This window comes from Eucyclogobius newberryi, unplaced genomic scaffold, assembly GCF_026437365.1.
Source record: "Eucyclogobius newberryi isolate DKJ021-1_F unplaced genomic scaffold, fEucNew1.0.hap1 SCAF_2, whole genome shotgun sequence".
In the NCBI taxonomy this organism is placed as follows: domain Eukaryota; kingdom Metazoa; phylum Chordata; class Actinopteri; order Gobiiformes; family Gobiidae; genus Eucyclogobius; species Eucyclogobius newberryi.
In genome coordinates, this window is record NW_027315834.1 from 47,237,886 (window position 1) to 47,254,652 (window position 16,767).

Genomic DNA, 16,767 nt, shown 5'->3' on the forward strand with positions numbered 1-16,767 from the left:
GTCGATACGGGTGGGACATACAACAATATGACACTTTATGATGATATAAAAGAGTGACGATTATGGTTTGTGGTGTATTTGTATAATCGTCATTAAAAAATCTCTGCAAATTCTCGTTTTTCTCCTTCATAAAATTTAAATTGTCATATAAAAGGTTATAAGAGAATTGTGAATCAGAACTCAAATAATTGTGACGGTAAAATTTTGAGTGTTTACATCAATATAAAGCCCAAGAAAATGGAGCTAAATGTAAATAATTGAAATTTTTTCAACAAACTTGAGACAAGTAATTATAATCATAAAAACACACCTAAAATGTGAAAACGCTGCTACAGTCTGAGAACAAATATAAAAGTCCACAACTCTGCTTAACAATTAGTTTGTAACCGAAATCTACAAACATAAAATCAAGCAAACGTCGTAGAAAAACCCAGTGTTTAACAGGAACGCAGCAGGTGAATCCCCGTAGATCGAAGTGAAGTGTCCTTTATCTCCCCCCGTCGCCACCGTTACCTTCTTCTTCTGCTCCTCCGACGCCTTGATGATCCCGGGGTCCGACTTCCAGGACTTTCCGAAGTTGTAAAAGAGGAACACCGTGGTGATGAGGAAGGGCACGTGGACCGTGGCGAAAGGCAGCAGTGCAGCGGAGTTAGGGAAAACACAGAAAAAACACAGAGAAAACACTGGGAAAACACTGGGAAAACACTGGGGAAACACTGGGAAAACGCCGGGGAAACACAGGGAAAACGCAGCGAAAACAGAGAAAACACAGAGAAAACGCTACGTAAACGCAGAGAAAAAGAAAAAAACGCAGAGAAAACAGAAAACGCGGAGAAAACACAGAAAAAACATCGGGAAAACAGAGAGAAAACACTAGGTAAACGCAGAGAAAAACGCAGAGAAAACACGGAGAAAAGGCAGAAAGAACACAGATAAAACACCGGGAAAACGTCACGGAAACACTTTCAGCATTTAGGCTTCAAAAACAACGACGGGCGATAAGCTCTGTTGACATCTGGAAACGTAAAATCTAACCATAAATATATAAGTCTATTAAACACAAGACAGCTCCAGGTTTGGTCACATGAAATTTAAGACATTTTTTATTGCCATTTAGGTCAAATTGAATGCTATTTAAAAGATCAATTATTTTTGTAAGAGAAACATAATTAACATTGAAAAAGTCACTAATGTGGATTAAGATGTGTTCAAAACAAAGACGGGCAGAGGAACTAAAAGCTAAAAAGTCTAAACATCATTCTTTCTTTCTTGATCTCTTTTTTTGGTCAAATAGTTTTATAGAAACAAATAATGTCTTAATAACACGATTCACGACAGACTTCTGAAATAAACCTAAACAAATACTTTCCATCATTGTGATGTCATTATATTTTCATCTTTAATCTCTAAATAAAAGTAAAATATAAGAACTTTTCTTCATCTTTTATATCATTTTTGTTGAAGTTCAAAGTAGAAACCATGAGTGAAGCCGACTGACGCTGCACAAGTCACATTTATGACCTTTATTTCACCAGGAAAGTTCATTCGTGGCCTTTGTGTCAAAAGTCAAAAGCTAAAAAGTCTTCTTGGATCATAAACGACTGCCGTTCTCACACTTCAGCTCGCACCCGGAACATTCTCCAGCGGCAGAAACTCAGCAGACGTCACTTCAAGCTCAGACAGAACCGTCCTGACTAACACTGTAACGTCATCTCTGCCGTTTGCCCTTCGGCGAAACGTCTCAACGCTCCGCTCGTGGTTCAGCGTTCACAGCTCGAGTCGCGTGGCCCGAACGTGACGTCACAGTTCCACTCCTGCTGCGGCGTCGCCATGACGACAGTGCGGCTTACGTTTAGTTTGACATTTGGTCGAAGCGCATTTTTTGTGTCGTGGTTTGTCCAGACATTACATCTGCCTTTTTACAGAGCGATAATCTGGACGAAATCCCATTTTTTGCTGTAAAATGAGCACAAAGTTTGAAGTCATGACGTTTGCCCGATAAAACGATACGATCTCTAAAGGTCGAGTGTCTGACTTGAGTATTTGGAGCGTTTTAATACTTCTGGCACCGGGACATTGAGGATTAAATCACAGACGAGCTGGAAATACAGACTGATAAATGGTTTGGCCGATATTTGCACTTTTTTGCAGCACATTTCACTGCCTTAAATCTCCTGCATAAGACAATATTTATGATCATTCTACAAAACCAGAGCCTTTTGAGTCGTGACCCAGAACTAACATCTACTTTTTAAGTTTAATGTCTATATTTGTAATACGATAAGACATCTATCATTCTTAAAACATACTGTTCATTTATAGCAGATTTTTCCATGTCTGAAATTCAACGTACCGTATTTTCCAGACTATAAGACGCACTTTTTTCATAGTTTTGGCCGGGGTGCAACTTATACTCCAGAGCGACTTATATGTGATATTATTTGTTATTTTCACACTGAAAACCACAAGAGGGCGCTCTAGGCTCTCAGCGACGCAGAAGAAGAATCTGCACTTCCTCTACCTCTGGAGTTTGTGGAGTTGTTTAGAAGTGACACAGAGGAAGAAGAATTCATTGGATTTACCGTATATTCTGGACTATAAGTCGCACCAGCCAAAAAATGCATAATAGAGAAGAAAAAAACATTTGCAAATAACAAATAATATCACATATAAGTCGCTCCGGAGTATAAGTATACAAGTATAAGTATAAGTCGCACCCCGGCCAAAACTATGAAAAAAGGTGCAAAGATGTAAAACTGATGCTTTGCTAAACTTGTTAGCATGTTCTTTATGCTATAGTTATCTGAATAACTGTTCATATGTTACGTTAACATACCAGACACTTACCACAGTTCTGTCTGTGCCTCATGTAGCTGAAGGTGTTAGCGTTAGCATACGTCATGTAGCTGAAGGTGTTAGCGTTAGCATACGTCATGTAGCTGAAGGTGATAGCGTTAGCATACGTCATGTAGCTGAAGGTGTTAGCATACGCCATGTAGCTGAAGGTGTTAGCGTTAGCATACGTCATGTAGCTGAAGGTGTTAGCATACGTCATGTAGCTGAAGGTGTTAGCGTTAGCATACGTCATGTAGCTGAAGGTGTTAGCATACGTCATGTAGCTGAAGGTGTTAGCGTTAGCATACGTCATGTAGCTGAAGGTGTTAGCATACGTCATGTAGCTGAAGGTGTTAGCGTTAGCATTCGTACACCTATTCACCATGTCCTCTACTCTGTTTTTATTTAAACTGCATTTCATTATTAAATGTCTGGATTTTATCAAATATATTCCCCCAAAAATGCGACTCATACTCCAGTGCGACTTATATATGTTTTTTCTTCTCTATTATGCATTTTTTGGCCTGTGCGACCTATAGTCTGGAGAATATGGTAATCCAGGATCCTCGTGGCTATAGCGTGACGATGCTATTGTGGAGAGAATAGAGTTTATTCAGGTCACAAAAGAACCGTAAGAACTCAAACACTGATGGAGAGAAGTATGTCGGACATAACCGTGAGTCATTTCACCTCCAGAAAAGGCAGACGTAACGCAGTCGACGGGTGCCACGGCGACCATGTTCTCAGACGCTTTTGTGTCGCGCGAACTTGACTTCAGGTCGAGACAGAGCGCGTCGTAGATGAGATCATGACGGCGGCTTTATGAGCGTGCGGCGTAGAGCGAGGAAAAGTGACTCATTTGAGGAATACGCGTTTTCGCCGATGATACTTTAAAACTACTTTAAATATGACGCAGAGACGACATTAATCATCACGTTCTTCACTGCTGAAGAATGTGGTTTCATCATTCACGGAGCACAAAAGCACGCTGGAAATGTTTGTCTGAACGTCTTCACAACCGTTCAAAGTCAAGTGTCGAGGGGCGAGTGGACGAAAATGACTATAGTTTTATCATTTTGCATCATCACGATAACAATATCCAGACAGTATCATAACAAAGATATGACTTTGGCACAGCTGTATTCAAGAGCACGTTTAAAGGCTGATAACAACAAAAATCGTGCATATTTGTCCTTAAAGAGACGCAACTCTTTTAGAAAACGCTTGAGAGTTCGGCCAAGAAGAAAAAATGGTGTGTTTCCGGTCGCCCGACCGAGCTGGATTTCAAAATAAAACCCGACCTAAAACTTTGTATATTTTCTGGCCGTACGTTTCGAGAATGTCAAATTGTGAGAAAATCCAAAAGCTGCGGAAAAAAACATCTGTGGGGATCGAAAGATATGAAAATCGCTGCACTTTTGATCGTTTAGATCTCGTTTTACCTACGGGCGCATAGATGATCTATGTTTGCAGATGCTCTATTTGGTTGCCATGACGGGCTGCCATGGCGGGGGCGATATGCACGCCCAGTGTTTCAGAGGTGAAGTTATTTGTCGTGACTGTCGAAAAGTGCTCACATCAAGTGACGATAAGAAAAATAGTGAACGTAGAAGTCTGTTATTTTTCAACGACTACGGTGAGCGGACGGCGGCGAGCGGACCACAACAGAGCGGTAATTATTAAAAAGTGGTCCGCTCATGGCTCTTTTCCTGTGGTTGGACTAGTTTAGATGTAGAGAACTATTTTATTCAATATCTGCACCAATAAGGCCACTTCAATGTGAAGCGCTCACTTCTGAGAAAAGAAAACTGTCTGCAAAACCTGTGCCAGGATTTTAAAATATATTTAAACAAATTTTAAAAATCCAACCTAGAGACCTGGATTTTTTTTTCAATGTTACCGAAAACGAGCTATATATATATAGTTTTTGCCTTAAATGTACTTTCAGTGATTCATTTTACGTGATCAAAGGGGAATATTTGCTTCCATTTCTCTTTGTGACAAGGACTTTTCCCCCTCAAACTAGAACCAGAAACAAAACTAATTATAGCCAAAAAAAGGAGCTGTATTTCATTTCCTCTGCACAAACCCAAACGCCTCAATCTGAAAACAAACATCAGACGTCTTGTAATAGAAAACAGGTCATGTCATGTCATCTTATCTATGCTGTTTTTCTGTGTGCGGATGATAAATGTGAATATAAGAATATGAGTTACTGATAAATGTGGTCCATACTCTGTATCGTGGAGTCATGCGTCAGGTCACCTCCGAATGAGGGTCAGGTCACCTCCGATTGAGGGTCAGGTCACCTCCGATTGAGGGTCAGGTCACCTCCGAATGAGGGTCAGGTCACCTCCGAATGAGGGTCAGGTCACCTCCGAATGAGGGTCAGGTCACCTCCGATTGAGGGTCAGGTCACCTCCGAATGAGGGTCAGGTCACCTCCGATTGAGGGTCAGGTCACCTCCGAATGAGGGTCAGGTCACCTCCGAATGAGGGTCAGGTCACCTCCGAATGAGGGTCAGGTCACCTCCGATTGAGGGTCAGGTCACCTCCGAATGAGGGTCAGGTCACCTCCGAATGAGGGTCAGGTCACCTCCGAATGAGGGTCAGGTCACCTCCGATTGAGGGTCAGGTCACCTCCGATTGAGGGTCAGGTCACCTCCGAATGAGGGTCAGGTCACCTCCGAATGAGGGTCAGGTCACCTCCGAATGAGGGTCAGGTCACCTCCGATTGAGGGTCAGGTCACCTCCGAATGAGGGTCAGGTCACCTCCGAATGAGGGTCAGGTCACCTCCGAATGAGGGTCAGGTCACCTCCGAATGAGGGTCAGGTCACCTCCGATTGAGGGTCAGGTCACCTCCGAATGAGGGTCAGGTCACCTCCGAATGAGGGTCAGGTCACCTCCGATTGAGGGTCAGGTCACCTCCGAATGAGGGTCAGGTCACCTCCGAATGAGGGTCAGGTCACCTCCGAATGAGGGTCAGGTCACCTCCGAATGAGGGTCAGGTCACCTCCGAATGAGGGTCAGGTCACCTCCGATTGAGGGTCAGGTCACCTCCGAATGAGGGTCAGGTCACCTCCGAATGAGGGTCAGGTCACCTCCGAATGAGGGTCAGGTCACCTCCGATTGAGGGTCAGGTCACCTCCGAATGAGGGTCAGGTCACCTCCGAATGAGGGTCAGGTCACCTCCGAATGAGGGTCAGGTCACCTCCGATTGAGGGTCAGGTCACCTCCGATTGAGGGTCAGGTCACCTCCGAATGAGGGTCAGGTCACCTCCGAATGAGGGTCAGGTCACCTCCGATTGAGGGTCAGGTCACCTCCGAATGAGGGTCAGGTCACCTCCGATTGAGGGTCAGGTCACCTCCGAATGAGGGTCAGGTCACCTCCGATTGAGGGTCAGGTCACCTCCGATTAAGGGTCAGGTCACCTCCGATTGAGGGTCAGGTCACCTACGATTAAGGGTCAGGTCACCTCCGAATGAGGGTCAGGTCACCTCCGAATGAGGGTCAGGTCACATCTCCGATTGAGGGTCAGGTCACCTTCGATTGAGAAAGCTCAAATCTTTGCATCTGTGCTGGTTGTTCTATCTCTTTTGGAGCTGATTTGATCGTGATGATGTGCGTACGTGTCAATGTTTGTCACTGCCTTTAAAAGCATGTGTAGTGTCATTGTTCCGGGGGTGTAGGGACAGAAACCTTTGTGAGGGACAGTGGTTATTTACCGTGCACGAGTAAATAAAGATCCACCTTTTGAGAAAGACAAACTCTGTTCCGTTTCATCTTTTCTTGGCGATGGTTTGCAGTAACAGTCTGCGTCAGTTAAAGGATATCGTTCCAGAGCCAGTAGAACCAGGTGCAGTACATCCAGAACTTGGTGGCCAGATAGATTCCCAGCGGCAGCGCGCTGTGCATGGAGTGGTCGAAGAAGGCCCTGGGGAGAGAGGAAAAGGCTCCGTTGTGACCGGGAAACAGGCTCAAACATTAAAAAAGGTGGAGCGGCGTGTCCCGTACTTGGAGAGGAACTGCACGGCGATCCAGACGCCGGCGTACATGACCCCTTTGATCAGCCACGAGTCGATGTCCAGGTCGGCGATGAATCCCACCAGCCAGATGACCAGGAAGGGCGTGCCCAGCATCACCTTCTGCCGGATGTCCTGGTAAACCACGACCGCCGTCACACAAGCGAAACTGAACCGACACGTGTTAAAGAGAAGGGCTGCACGATATCGGGAAGGACTGCGGTGCGGCAATATCGATATTACTACAACAGTCACTAACAAGTATGATCAGGTTTTAGTTCAAATTAAAACTTAGAGACAAAACAAAGACTAAATCGAGGCTATTTTAGACCGTTTAAGGCAAAGTCTTGTATAAAATCAGTCTTTTTCACCATTTTCATTTTAAAAACAGCACATTTCTGTCAGATATTGTGATAAATAGTTTGTTGCGATATCGATTTTTGCGTTTGCCAATATTGCTCAGTCGACTTTAGAGATATATATTGTGCAGCCCTGAAATAAATTAAAAATAGACATAAGAATGCTAAAAAATGTAAATACTATGAGGGTTGTGGTGACGGATTTAAGCTGATGGACATTTATGAAGAAACAAAAGAGAATCAAACAATGAATGACTTGATTTCACAATATTAATTAAAGGTGTTTTGTGGATTTTCTGATCAAATTAAAGATATTTTAGCTTGAAATAAGAAAACTGCATTTGCCAGTGAGTTTAAGCTCAATTAATTTAACTTGAACGAGTCGGACACTTCTCAAAACAAATCAGATAATCATTAAGTCCATCAGGTAAACGCGTCTCAACAAACTATTCTCTTCATTTCAGTAGAAAAAAGCTTGAAAATCCTTTACGATGCTTTTAAGCTATAATGCGTCTGAAACTTAACTTAAACTAACTTATTCTAAAAAGCTGCTACTACTTAAACTACGCCTTGTCTAAGGTTTAGTTCTGTCTATGAAATGTGGAACTTTACCTTTAAAATCTGAAAACACTTCAGTAAAGCAGAAATAAAGCACAAGTTGTCAAAACAAATACTGTTCATAATATAGTTTTACACATTTATAAAAGACATTTAAAAGTCTCAAATGCAAATGACCCCAGTGCATTTTAGTCCTGATTTAGCACCGGTTTAGTTCTAGTTTATTCCCACTTTCATCCTGGTTTTGTCCCATTAGTCCAGTTTTAGTCCTGGTTTAAGCCCTGGCTCAGACCTGGCTCAGACCTGGCTCAGACCTGGCTCAGACCTGGCTCAGACCTGGCTCAGACCTGGCTCAGACCTGGCTCAGACCTGGCTCAGACCTGGTTCAGACCTGGCTCAGACCTGGCTCAGACCTGGCTCAGACCTGGTTCAGACCTGGCTCAGACCTGGCTCAGACCTGGCTCAGACCTGGCTCAGACCTGGCTCAGACCTGGCTCAGACCTGGCTCAGACCTGGTTCAGAGTCCTGGTTTTAGACCTGGTTTAGTCTGTTAAAGAAATATTACAGACCAAACCAGAGAAAGACTTTGCATGTTTAAACTTAGGACACATTTGACCTAGTTGCACAGCTCAAACCAGGCGTTTCATCATCTCACGCCGACTTGATCGTTTCTCACCTCGGACACGCCCATCAGCGACGCCCCTTTACCTCGCGTTATCGCTTGTCATCGTGGACTTAGAACACACCGCAGCGATGACATAACCTGCACCTCCTCTGTCATTACCGCGCCACATCACTCATGAGGCGGCGCTCTGACGACCCCGTAATGACCCTGTAATGACCCCGTAATGACCCCGTGAGGACCCTGTAATGACCCCGTGAGGACCCTGTAATGACCCCGTGAGGACCCCGTAATGACCCCGTAATGACCCCGTGAGGACCCCGTAATGACCCCGTAATGACCCCGTGAGGACCCTGTAATGACCCCGTGAGGACCCCGTGATGACCCCGTGGTGACCCTGTGATGACCCTGTGATGACCCTGTGATGACCCTGTGGTGACCCTGTGGTGACCCTGTGGTGACCCTGTGGTGACCCTGTGAGGACCCTGTGATGACCCTGTGATGACCCTGTGATGACCCTGTAATGACCCTGTGATGACCCTGTGATGACCCTGTGATGACCCTGTAATGACCCTGTGATGACCCCGTAATGACCCTGTAATGACCCCGTGAGGACCCTGTAATGACCCCGTGAGGACCCCGTGATGACCCTGTGATGACCCTGTGGTGACCCTGTGATGACCCTGTGAGGACCCTGTAATGACTCTGTAATGACTCTGTAATGACTCTGTAATGACTCTGTGATGACCCTGTGAGGACCCTGTGAGGACCCTGTGAGGACCCTGTGGTGACCCTGTGGTGACCCTGTGGTGACCCTGTGATGACCCTGTGGTGACCCTGTAAACCAGGTGTGGACAGGTGCAAACGTACCTTGTCGCTCTTGAGTCGTTTCAGATATGACGGGCTGTCGTAGCCTTTGGCCTGGCGAGCTTCCTGCAAGTGGTTTATCATCCACACGTTCTTCCTCTGCTTGGCCAGGTCCAGCGGCGTCTCGCCCTGTCACAAACAAACAAACAAACAAACAAACAAACAAATAAACAAACGGGTCAACACACGGCAAATACTGTGTGTGAGGATTTAAAGTGCATGTTTAAATCGGTTGTAAATGTGAATGGAACTTTTACTCGATCAAGCAGCTGTTTGTCGAGAAAAGAAAGAAATATGTGTAAAAAATGACAGGAAGTGACATCACACCAGGGACATGGCTCAATCCATTTAAAGTTTATGCAGAATTTACACAGGTAATCTACTTTTCCGACGCTCCAAACATTAATTCAACAAATGAAATAAAACAAAAAAACAAGACTAAACCAAGATATAAACCAGGGCTAAACCAGAGATAAACCAGAGCTAAACCAGGGCTAAACCAGGGCTAAACCAGAGATAAACCAGGGCTAAACCAGAGCTAAACCAGAGCTAAACCAGGGCTAAACCAGAGCTAAACCAGGGCTAAACCAGAGATAAACCAGAGCTAAACCAGAGCTAAACAAGGGCTAAACCAGGGCTAAACCAGAGATAAACCAGAGATAAACCAGAGATAAACCAGGGCTAAACCAGAGCTAAACCAATGCTAAACCAGAGCTAAACCAGGGCTAAACCAGAGCTAAACCAGGGCTAAACCAGAGATAAACCAGAGCTAAACCAGGAATAAAGCAGGGCTAAACCAGGGCTAAACAAGGACTAAAGCAGTGCTAAATCAGAGCTAAAACAGGGCTAGACAAGGACTAAAGCAGTTCTAAATCAGGGCTAAACCAGAGTTAAACCATGTCTAAACCAGGGCTAAACCATGTCTAAACCAGAGCTAAACCAGGACTAAACCAGAGCTAAACCAGGACTAAACCAGAGCTAAACCAGAACTAAACCAGAGCTAAACCAGAACTAAACCAGGCCTGACCCAAGACTAAACCAGGTCCCAGGACTAAACTAGGTCTAGAAACCGGACACTGACCTTGATGTTCTGCGCATCGACGTTGGCGTTGAGCAGGAGGCTGATGACGGTGGTGTTTCCGGCTAAAACGGCCCAGTGCAGAGCCGTGTTTTTGTGATATTTGTCTCCCAGATTCACCGAGACGTTAAATGTGAGCAGCAGCCGCGTGGGGTCCACACTGGGAACACACAAAAGATCACTTTTAAATACATTTTTACCCAAACAAATGTGTAAATATGGCGACTGAAGGTGAGATGATTTATGAACAAAGTGTTATTGATAAAAATCTAAAATTATTTATAGTTTTTTATAAAATTTTTGTTGTTAAAAAGTTATTTTGTATGTGTTTTAGAGTCTGTATAGTCCACATTATGATAAGATAAGATAAGATAAGATATTCCTTTATTGTCCCACATGGGGAAATTTCATTGTTGCAACGCAGGAAGATACAGAGGTAGATACAGAAGAAAAGAACAAATCACTTATAGGAAGTCTGAAAAACACTTTCAGTAGAAGATCTCCTATAAATAAATAAAAACTCCCATAGACAAATAAATAAAGTACAAATATTTATTTATTTTATAAATATATAAAATATATTAATTGTATATTTTAATGATATACAATTAAGATGATTTTAATAGTCACATTTATTATTCAGCCATGTTTTACACACAAAGAATGTCAATTACAGCTGGGTGAAACTTTTTCCAAAAAACAAATAAAAATGGCTTTCAATATTTTTTTTTCCTGAACATAACCAACATAAACAAAGCAGACTTTATCAAACGGCGAGAGATTCTACAATTTTCTGAATGCTTAAAATTTGTCTTGATGAATGCGAAAATATTTTTTGTTGAATCCATTGAGCATTTATTCTAGTTTTGTAGTGTTTTGACTGAATTCTGGGGTAAAATACAAAAAATACTCTGAAATGTCAATGTAGAATAATTTTAAGTTTTGCTGGAGAAACAAAATACAAAGATAGGTTAAATTTGATTATTCTTCTAGGGGGAAAAGTAGACTCCGCAAATACGGCCTGATTTTTTTTTCCTTTTGTGCACTTTTTATGTGGTGTTTTGTGTGCTTTTTGTGCTGTTTTTGTGCATTTTTTGTGTCAGACCTGTGCGTTCTGTAGGCGGCCCACATCAGAGGAGTCATGCCGTTCTGGTCCATCATGTCCACATCCTGCAAGAGACAAGAAGAGCCAGATCAATAACAGAAACAACATAGAAAGGTGGTGCCATCTACTGGTGGAGGGGAACGTTACAGGATAAACTCTGAGGCAGAACATCCTGAGATACTGCAATACTGACAAAAGCACAGGACTTTTCCCCGCTCCAGTGCAAACAACGTGAAGAAACAGCTCTTATTAAACACTTTTAATCCACAAGGTGAGAAATCACATCTGATGTAATTATTTATCAGTTTTACACCAGAAAAGAGGCAGTTTGTGGTGAAAAGGAAGCAAGAGGTCCCATATGAGGCAAAGTAGACTATTGTCAAATCTTCCATTTGTGTTAAAACCTCAAAAATAATCCCCAAATTATGAAGAAACTGAACTAATACTAATCCACAGACACGCCCCCGACGCCGCATCGTTTACGCCAAATTTGCCCGACGACGCCACAAACTCATATTTAACCACGGCGAGCGAAAGAAACTTTGTTCACGATTGTGTTATTAAATAAGGATGTGTAATGTGTGTCTGTTATACATCCTCAGGCTTGATCTGTATCTGAGCCAGAATTATGTCGTTTGTCAGTTGTACCTGTCCCTTGGCGATGAGGTAGGCCACGATGGAGGTGTGTCCGAACTGTGCGGCCAAGTGCACGCAGCTGCAGCCCTCGCCATCGATCAGAGACGGGTCGGCGCCATATTTCATCAGCTGCACCACCATCGACAGGTGCCCTTGTCTGAGAGGAGGGAGAGGGGGAGGAGAGAGTGGGGAGAGAAGGAGGAGAGAGTGGGAGAGAGGGGGGAGGAGAGAGTAGGGTGAGAGGGAGGAGAGGGGGGAGAGGGGGAAGAGAGGGGGAGGAGAGGGGGGGAGAGAGTGGGGTGAGAGGGAGGAGAGGGGGGAGAGAGGGAAGAGAGGGGGAAGGAGAGAGGAGAGAGTGGGGAGAGAGGGAGGAGAGAGTGGGGAGAGAGGGAGGAGAGAGGGGGAGAGAGGGGGGAGGAGAGAGTGGGGTGAGAGGGAGGAGAGGGGGGAGAGAGGGAAGAGAGGGGGAGGAGAGGGGGGGAGAGAGTGGGGTGAGAGGGAGGAGAGGGGGGAGAGAGGGAAGAGAGGGGGAAGGAGAGAGGAGAGAGTGGGGGGAGAGGGAGGAGAGGGGGGGAGAGAGGGGGAGGAGAGAGGGGGGAGAGAGTGGGAGAGAGGGGGAGGGAGGGGGGTGAGAGGGAGGAGAGGGGGGAGAGGGGGAAGAGAGGGGTAAGGAGAGAGGAGAGAGTGGGGAGAGAGGGAGGAGAGGGGGGGAGAGAGGGGGGAGGAGAGAGGGGGAGAGAGTGGGAGAGAGGGGGAGGGAGGGGGGAGGAGAGAGTGGGGTGAGAGGGAGGAGAGGGGGGAGAGAGGGAAGAGAGGGGGAAGGAGAGAGGAGAGAGTGGGGAGAGGGGGAGGAGAGAGTGGGGAGAGAGGGAGGAGAGAGGGGGAGAGAGGGGGGAGGAGAGAGTGGGGTGAGAGGGAGGAGAGGGGGGAGAGAGGGAAGAGAGGGGGGAGAGAGGGGGGAGAGAGGGAGGAGAGGAAGGAGAGGAAGGAGAGGAAGGAGAGGAAGGAGAGAGGGGGAGAGGGGGAGGAGAGAGGGAGAGAGGAAGGAGAGAGGGATGGAGGAAGGAGAGAGGGAAGGAGGAAGGAGAGAGGGAAGAGAGGGAGAAGGAGGGAGGAGAGCGAATGAAAAGAAAAAGAAAGGAGGAGAGTGAAAGAAACAAAGACAGAAAGATTAAATACAGTTCCCAGTATTTTAAATACTCAGTCAGTGTGTCACTTTTCTGGAGGAGAGGCGCCCCCTGCTGGTCCTTTACTTTATAACACTTGGCTCCGTCTATAAGTTTAAAGTTATGTCTAACGTTCAGGTCAGTTTGTCGTCATGTGCTGGACAAGATTTTGACAGATTTTAGAGAGGGGCCGGTCGATGTTTAATTCTACGCGTGACTTAACATTTCTAAGGCAAATTTGAGTAAGATTTAGTTTACTCAAATACTACATAAGACATCCAACATTCCCTCTGTACATGTTTTTGTATCCAATATCTAACAAAATGAACTGCAATAATGTGTGACTTTAGATGAAAACTTTACATGGTGAAAAGGTAAACTACAGAAGAATTAACGATATCTCACGACGTTACGACACTTTGAGAGAGAAGACCGACTCGTGAACTGATTCGTAGAGCTCTAAACTCAGGGCTTTCACACACTAGAGTGAAGAGGTTGACGCAGAACTCTTAAATGTCACGCGTGCGAGCAAAGTCCTGGTCATCATTTATTCAGAGAGCGCAGCGCTGACCCTGGTGTGCGTGTGTGTGTGTGACCTGCTCTGGACCACAGGGCTCTAGTAAACCATGTCCATTTACACACACCAAGATAAAGCACAGACATGACATAAAACAACCTGGAACCTGGAAAACCATCAAAAGTCATCAATACAAGTAGATAATCCATTCGAGTAGCAGAAGCCAAACTATTCTCTATTTTTCAACGAAATTTTACACATTTTCAACCAGAATAAAGGTTGTAATACGGTGACTGAAGGCTTCTAGATAGAGAATAAAGTGGATTATCAGAGAAAATCAGACACCGTTTATTCTTTTTTGACATTGTTATTTCATAATGTCGCGGTCTTTCTTGTGAAAAGCTCTTTTCGCACGCGTTTGTACAGTCTAGATGACGATTATTAATACATTTAATTGTTGCGGGACTGATATTGAAGAAAAACTGTGAAGTCGAAACCAAATATATTGACTTCACTATATTGTATTACCAACTATATTCATTTTTACAAGACTGTATTAAACTATATTTTGATATATTATGAAGTATTATGAAGAACTCCTTAAATGCACATGCAAACACATTTTATAGTTCCTCTAAGACACTCTAAGGGAGACCCCTGTGCCGGAGGAAGCTGCAGACGAGCTCAAGGACATCTCTGTGCGAAACTGGAGAGGTACAGAGGAGGAGACCAGAGAGGAACAGAAGAGGAGACCAGAGAGGAACAGAGGAGGAGACCAGAGAGGTCCAGAGGAGGAGACCAGAGAGGTCCAGAGGAGGAGACCAGAGAGGTCCAGAGGAGGAGACCAGAGAGGTACAGAGGAGGAGACCAGAAAGGAACAGAGGAGTAGACCAGAGAAGGAGACCAGAGAAGGAGGAGACCAGAGAGGTACAGAGGAGGAGACCAGAGAGGTACAGAGGAGGAGACCAGAGAGGTACAGAGGAGGAGACCAGAGAGGTACAGAGGAGGAGACCAGAGAGGTACAGAGGAGGAGACCAGAGAGGCCTCACCCTTCATATTACGCCAAATATTGAAATGTTATAAATGTAACAGCAGGGAGAGGGCGTGTAAGTCGCCCGTGTAAGTCGCCCGTGTAAGTCGCCGATCACATTGGACAGGGACAGAAGGTAAGCGCTCTGTTATCTCTGTATTAGAATTGTACTGACAGAGATTAAACTTTTGATTCTTGCCTTTTCTTTCATAAACGAGCGCCAACAACTGCATTAACAGGACACAAAGAGTTTTAGACTAGTAAAATACTACACGTTACATTCAGAGAAACTCCAAATATACTTAGTGGTAAATGATGGTATGTTTTTGTTTCTTTAAGAGGATCCTGGTGGTATGTGCACATTACAGAACTTTATTATTCCGTTTTCAATGCAGACGTTTAAAGGATAAAGTGTGTTTAATGAGTAGAGTGAAGCGTGTTACCGTGTGGCCCAGTGCAGAGTGTGGCCCAGTGCAGAGTGTGGCCCAGTGCAGAGTGTGGCCCAGTGCAGAGTGAAGCGTGTTACCGTGTGGCCCAGTGCAGAGTGAAGCGTGTTACCGTGTGGCCCAGTGCAGAGGCGTGGAGTTGAGATCTCCTCCGAGTTGGTCCACTATGGCTCCTTTTGATATGTAGTACCTGAAACACACGCAGCACATAAAGACTCACAGAACTATAAAGGTAGTCAAAGGCGCAATGGACGATTTTTTGGCGATTTGAGAACTCGGGTGGAAGTGCACATGCCACTCCCCTGTGCACATGCCACTCCCCCGTGTGGACTGATACAACACACACGTGCGTTTGTTTATCAGCGCGACTGATCACATCGCATCTCTCGTCTCCCGTAGATTTCCGTCTCTTTAGAGCTTGAACTGTCTTTCTCTGTCTTCATTTTGTCCCGTACACTGAGGGAACTATATTATGATAGATCAATGGGGACGAGCCACAGGCGGCTGCAGGTGAACGAGGCTCTGCAGGGGAACGAGGCTCTGCAGGGGAACCAGGCTCTGCAGGTGAACCAGGCTCTGCAGGTGAACCAGGCTCTGCAGGTGAACCAGGCTCTGCAGGTGAACCAGGCTCTGCAGGTGAACCAGGCTCTGCAGGTGAACCAGGCTCTGCAGGTGAACGGTAGGTGCGTTTTATGATTGATACGTGGCAGGACTAATCGGCCGTCCACGCCACGAGGGAATGAGACTCAGATTTGGGCCAAAAAAAATCGTCCATTCAACCTTTAAAGGTACATATATTTTACCAAATTTTATTTTATTTTTTTTGCTTTTTAGTGTCGATAGCAACATTAAAAAAAATATATACAGAAGACAAAAAAATATCCTAATATTAATAAGAAATCTATGTAATCCAAATAATAATAACATTAATAATAATTATAAAAATATAGCCGCAAGCGGCAATGATCGGCCCTCGCTACGCCGCCGCCACGCCGAAAGAGGAGGGGGCGCTAACGCGCCCCAATTGTCCTTTTATTACGCCTACTGCTGAATCTGTGACGCTGTCACATCTTCTCCCCTTTGTTTTACCATCAAAAAGCTATTTTATTTTGAATTCTTGGCAAAATGTGCGGCTTTGCCGCACAGACACCGTGACTCTTTGAATAAAAATGTGGATAACTTTTGATGGTCCACCCCTGAAGATGAGTCTCACCAAATTTCAGGTTAATATGTCTAACGCCCTAAGAGGAGTTTGTGAAAGTCTAAAGTGTAAACATGTTCTGGCGATTTCCCCATTGGAATAACATGGAAGGTTTCGGTCATCGTTACGGCAAAGCCATAACAATTATGACATGGGTCTCATTGACTTTTTTGATGGGGCCAAAATTGAATTGTGTGTCAAATTTCATATAATTTCGCAAAACTAAATATTTAACCTCCATATAAAATCTGTAGGGGGCGCTGTGGCTCCAAATTAATTTATTTCACTTCAAGTAGGTTTAGGGCAAAGAGTTTAACAACTGATT

At 44.7% G+C, this 16,767-nt stretch overlaps 1 protein-coding gene and 1 long non-coding RNA gene across 2 annotated transcripts in view; one reads left to right on the top strand and one right to left on the bottom strand.

Annotated features, from left to right (window-relative positions):
* The window catches only part of LOC140367088 (uncharacterized), a 195,268-nt gene that overhangs the window by 103,451 nt on the left and 75,050 nt on the right, over positions 1-16,767 (top strand). The window lies entirely within an intron of this gene.
* The window catches only part of zdhhc17 (zDHHC palmitoyltransferase 17), a gene marked incomplete at its 5' end in the record, with an annotated part of 43,698 nt that overhangs the window by 8,933 nt on the left and 17,998 nt on the right, over positions 1-16,767 (bottom strand). The window contains 8 exons of the mRNA XM_072455219.1: positions 514-638; positions 6,669-6,769; positions 6,850-6,992; positions 9,267-9,392; positions 10,345-10,501; positions 11,447-11,511; positions 12,095-12,239; positions 15,354-15,431. Of these exons, the coding sequence (XP_072311320.1) occupies positions 514-638; positions 6,669-6,769; positions 6,850-6,992; positions 9,267-9,392; positions 10,345-10,501; positions 11,447-11,511; positions 12,095-12,239; positions 15,354-15,431 (940 nt within the window). The remainder of the gene's footprint in view (positions 1-513; positions 639-6,668; positions 6,770-6,849; positions 6,993-9,266; positions 9,393-10,344; positions 10,502-11,446; positions 11,512-12,094; positions 12,240-15,353; positions 15,432-16,767) is intronic.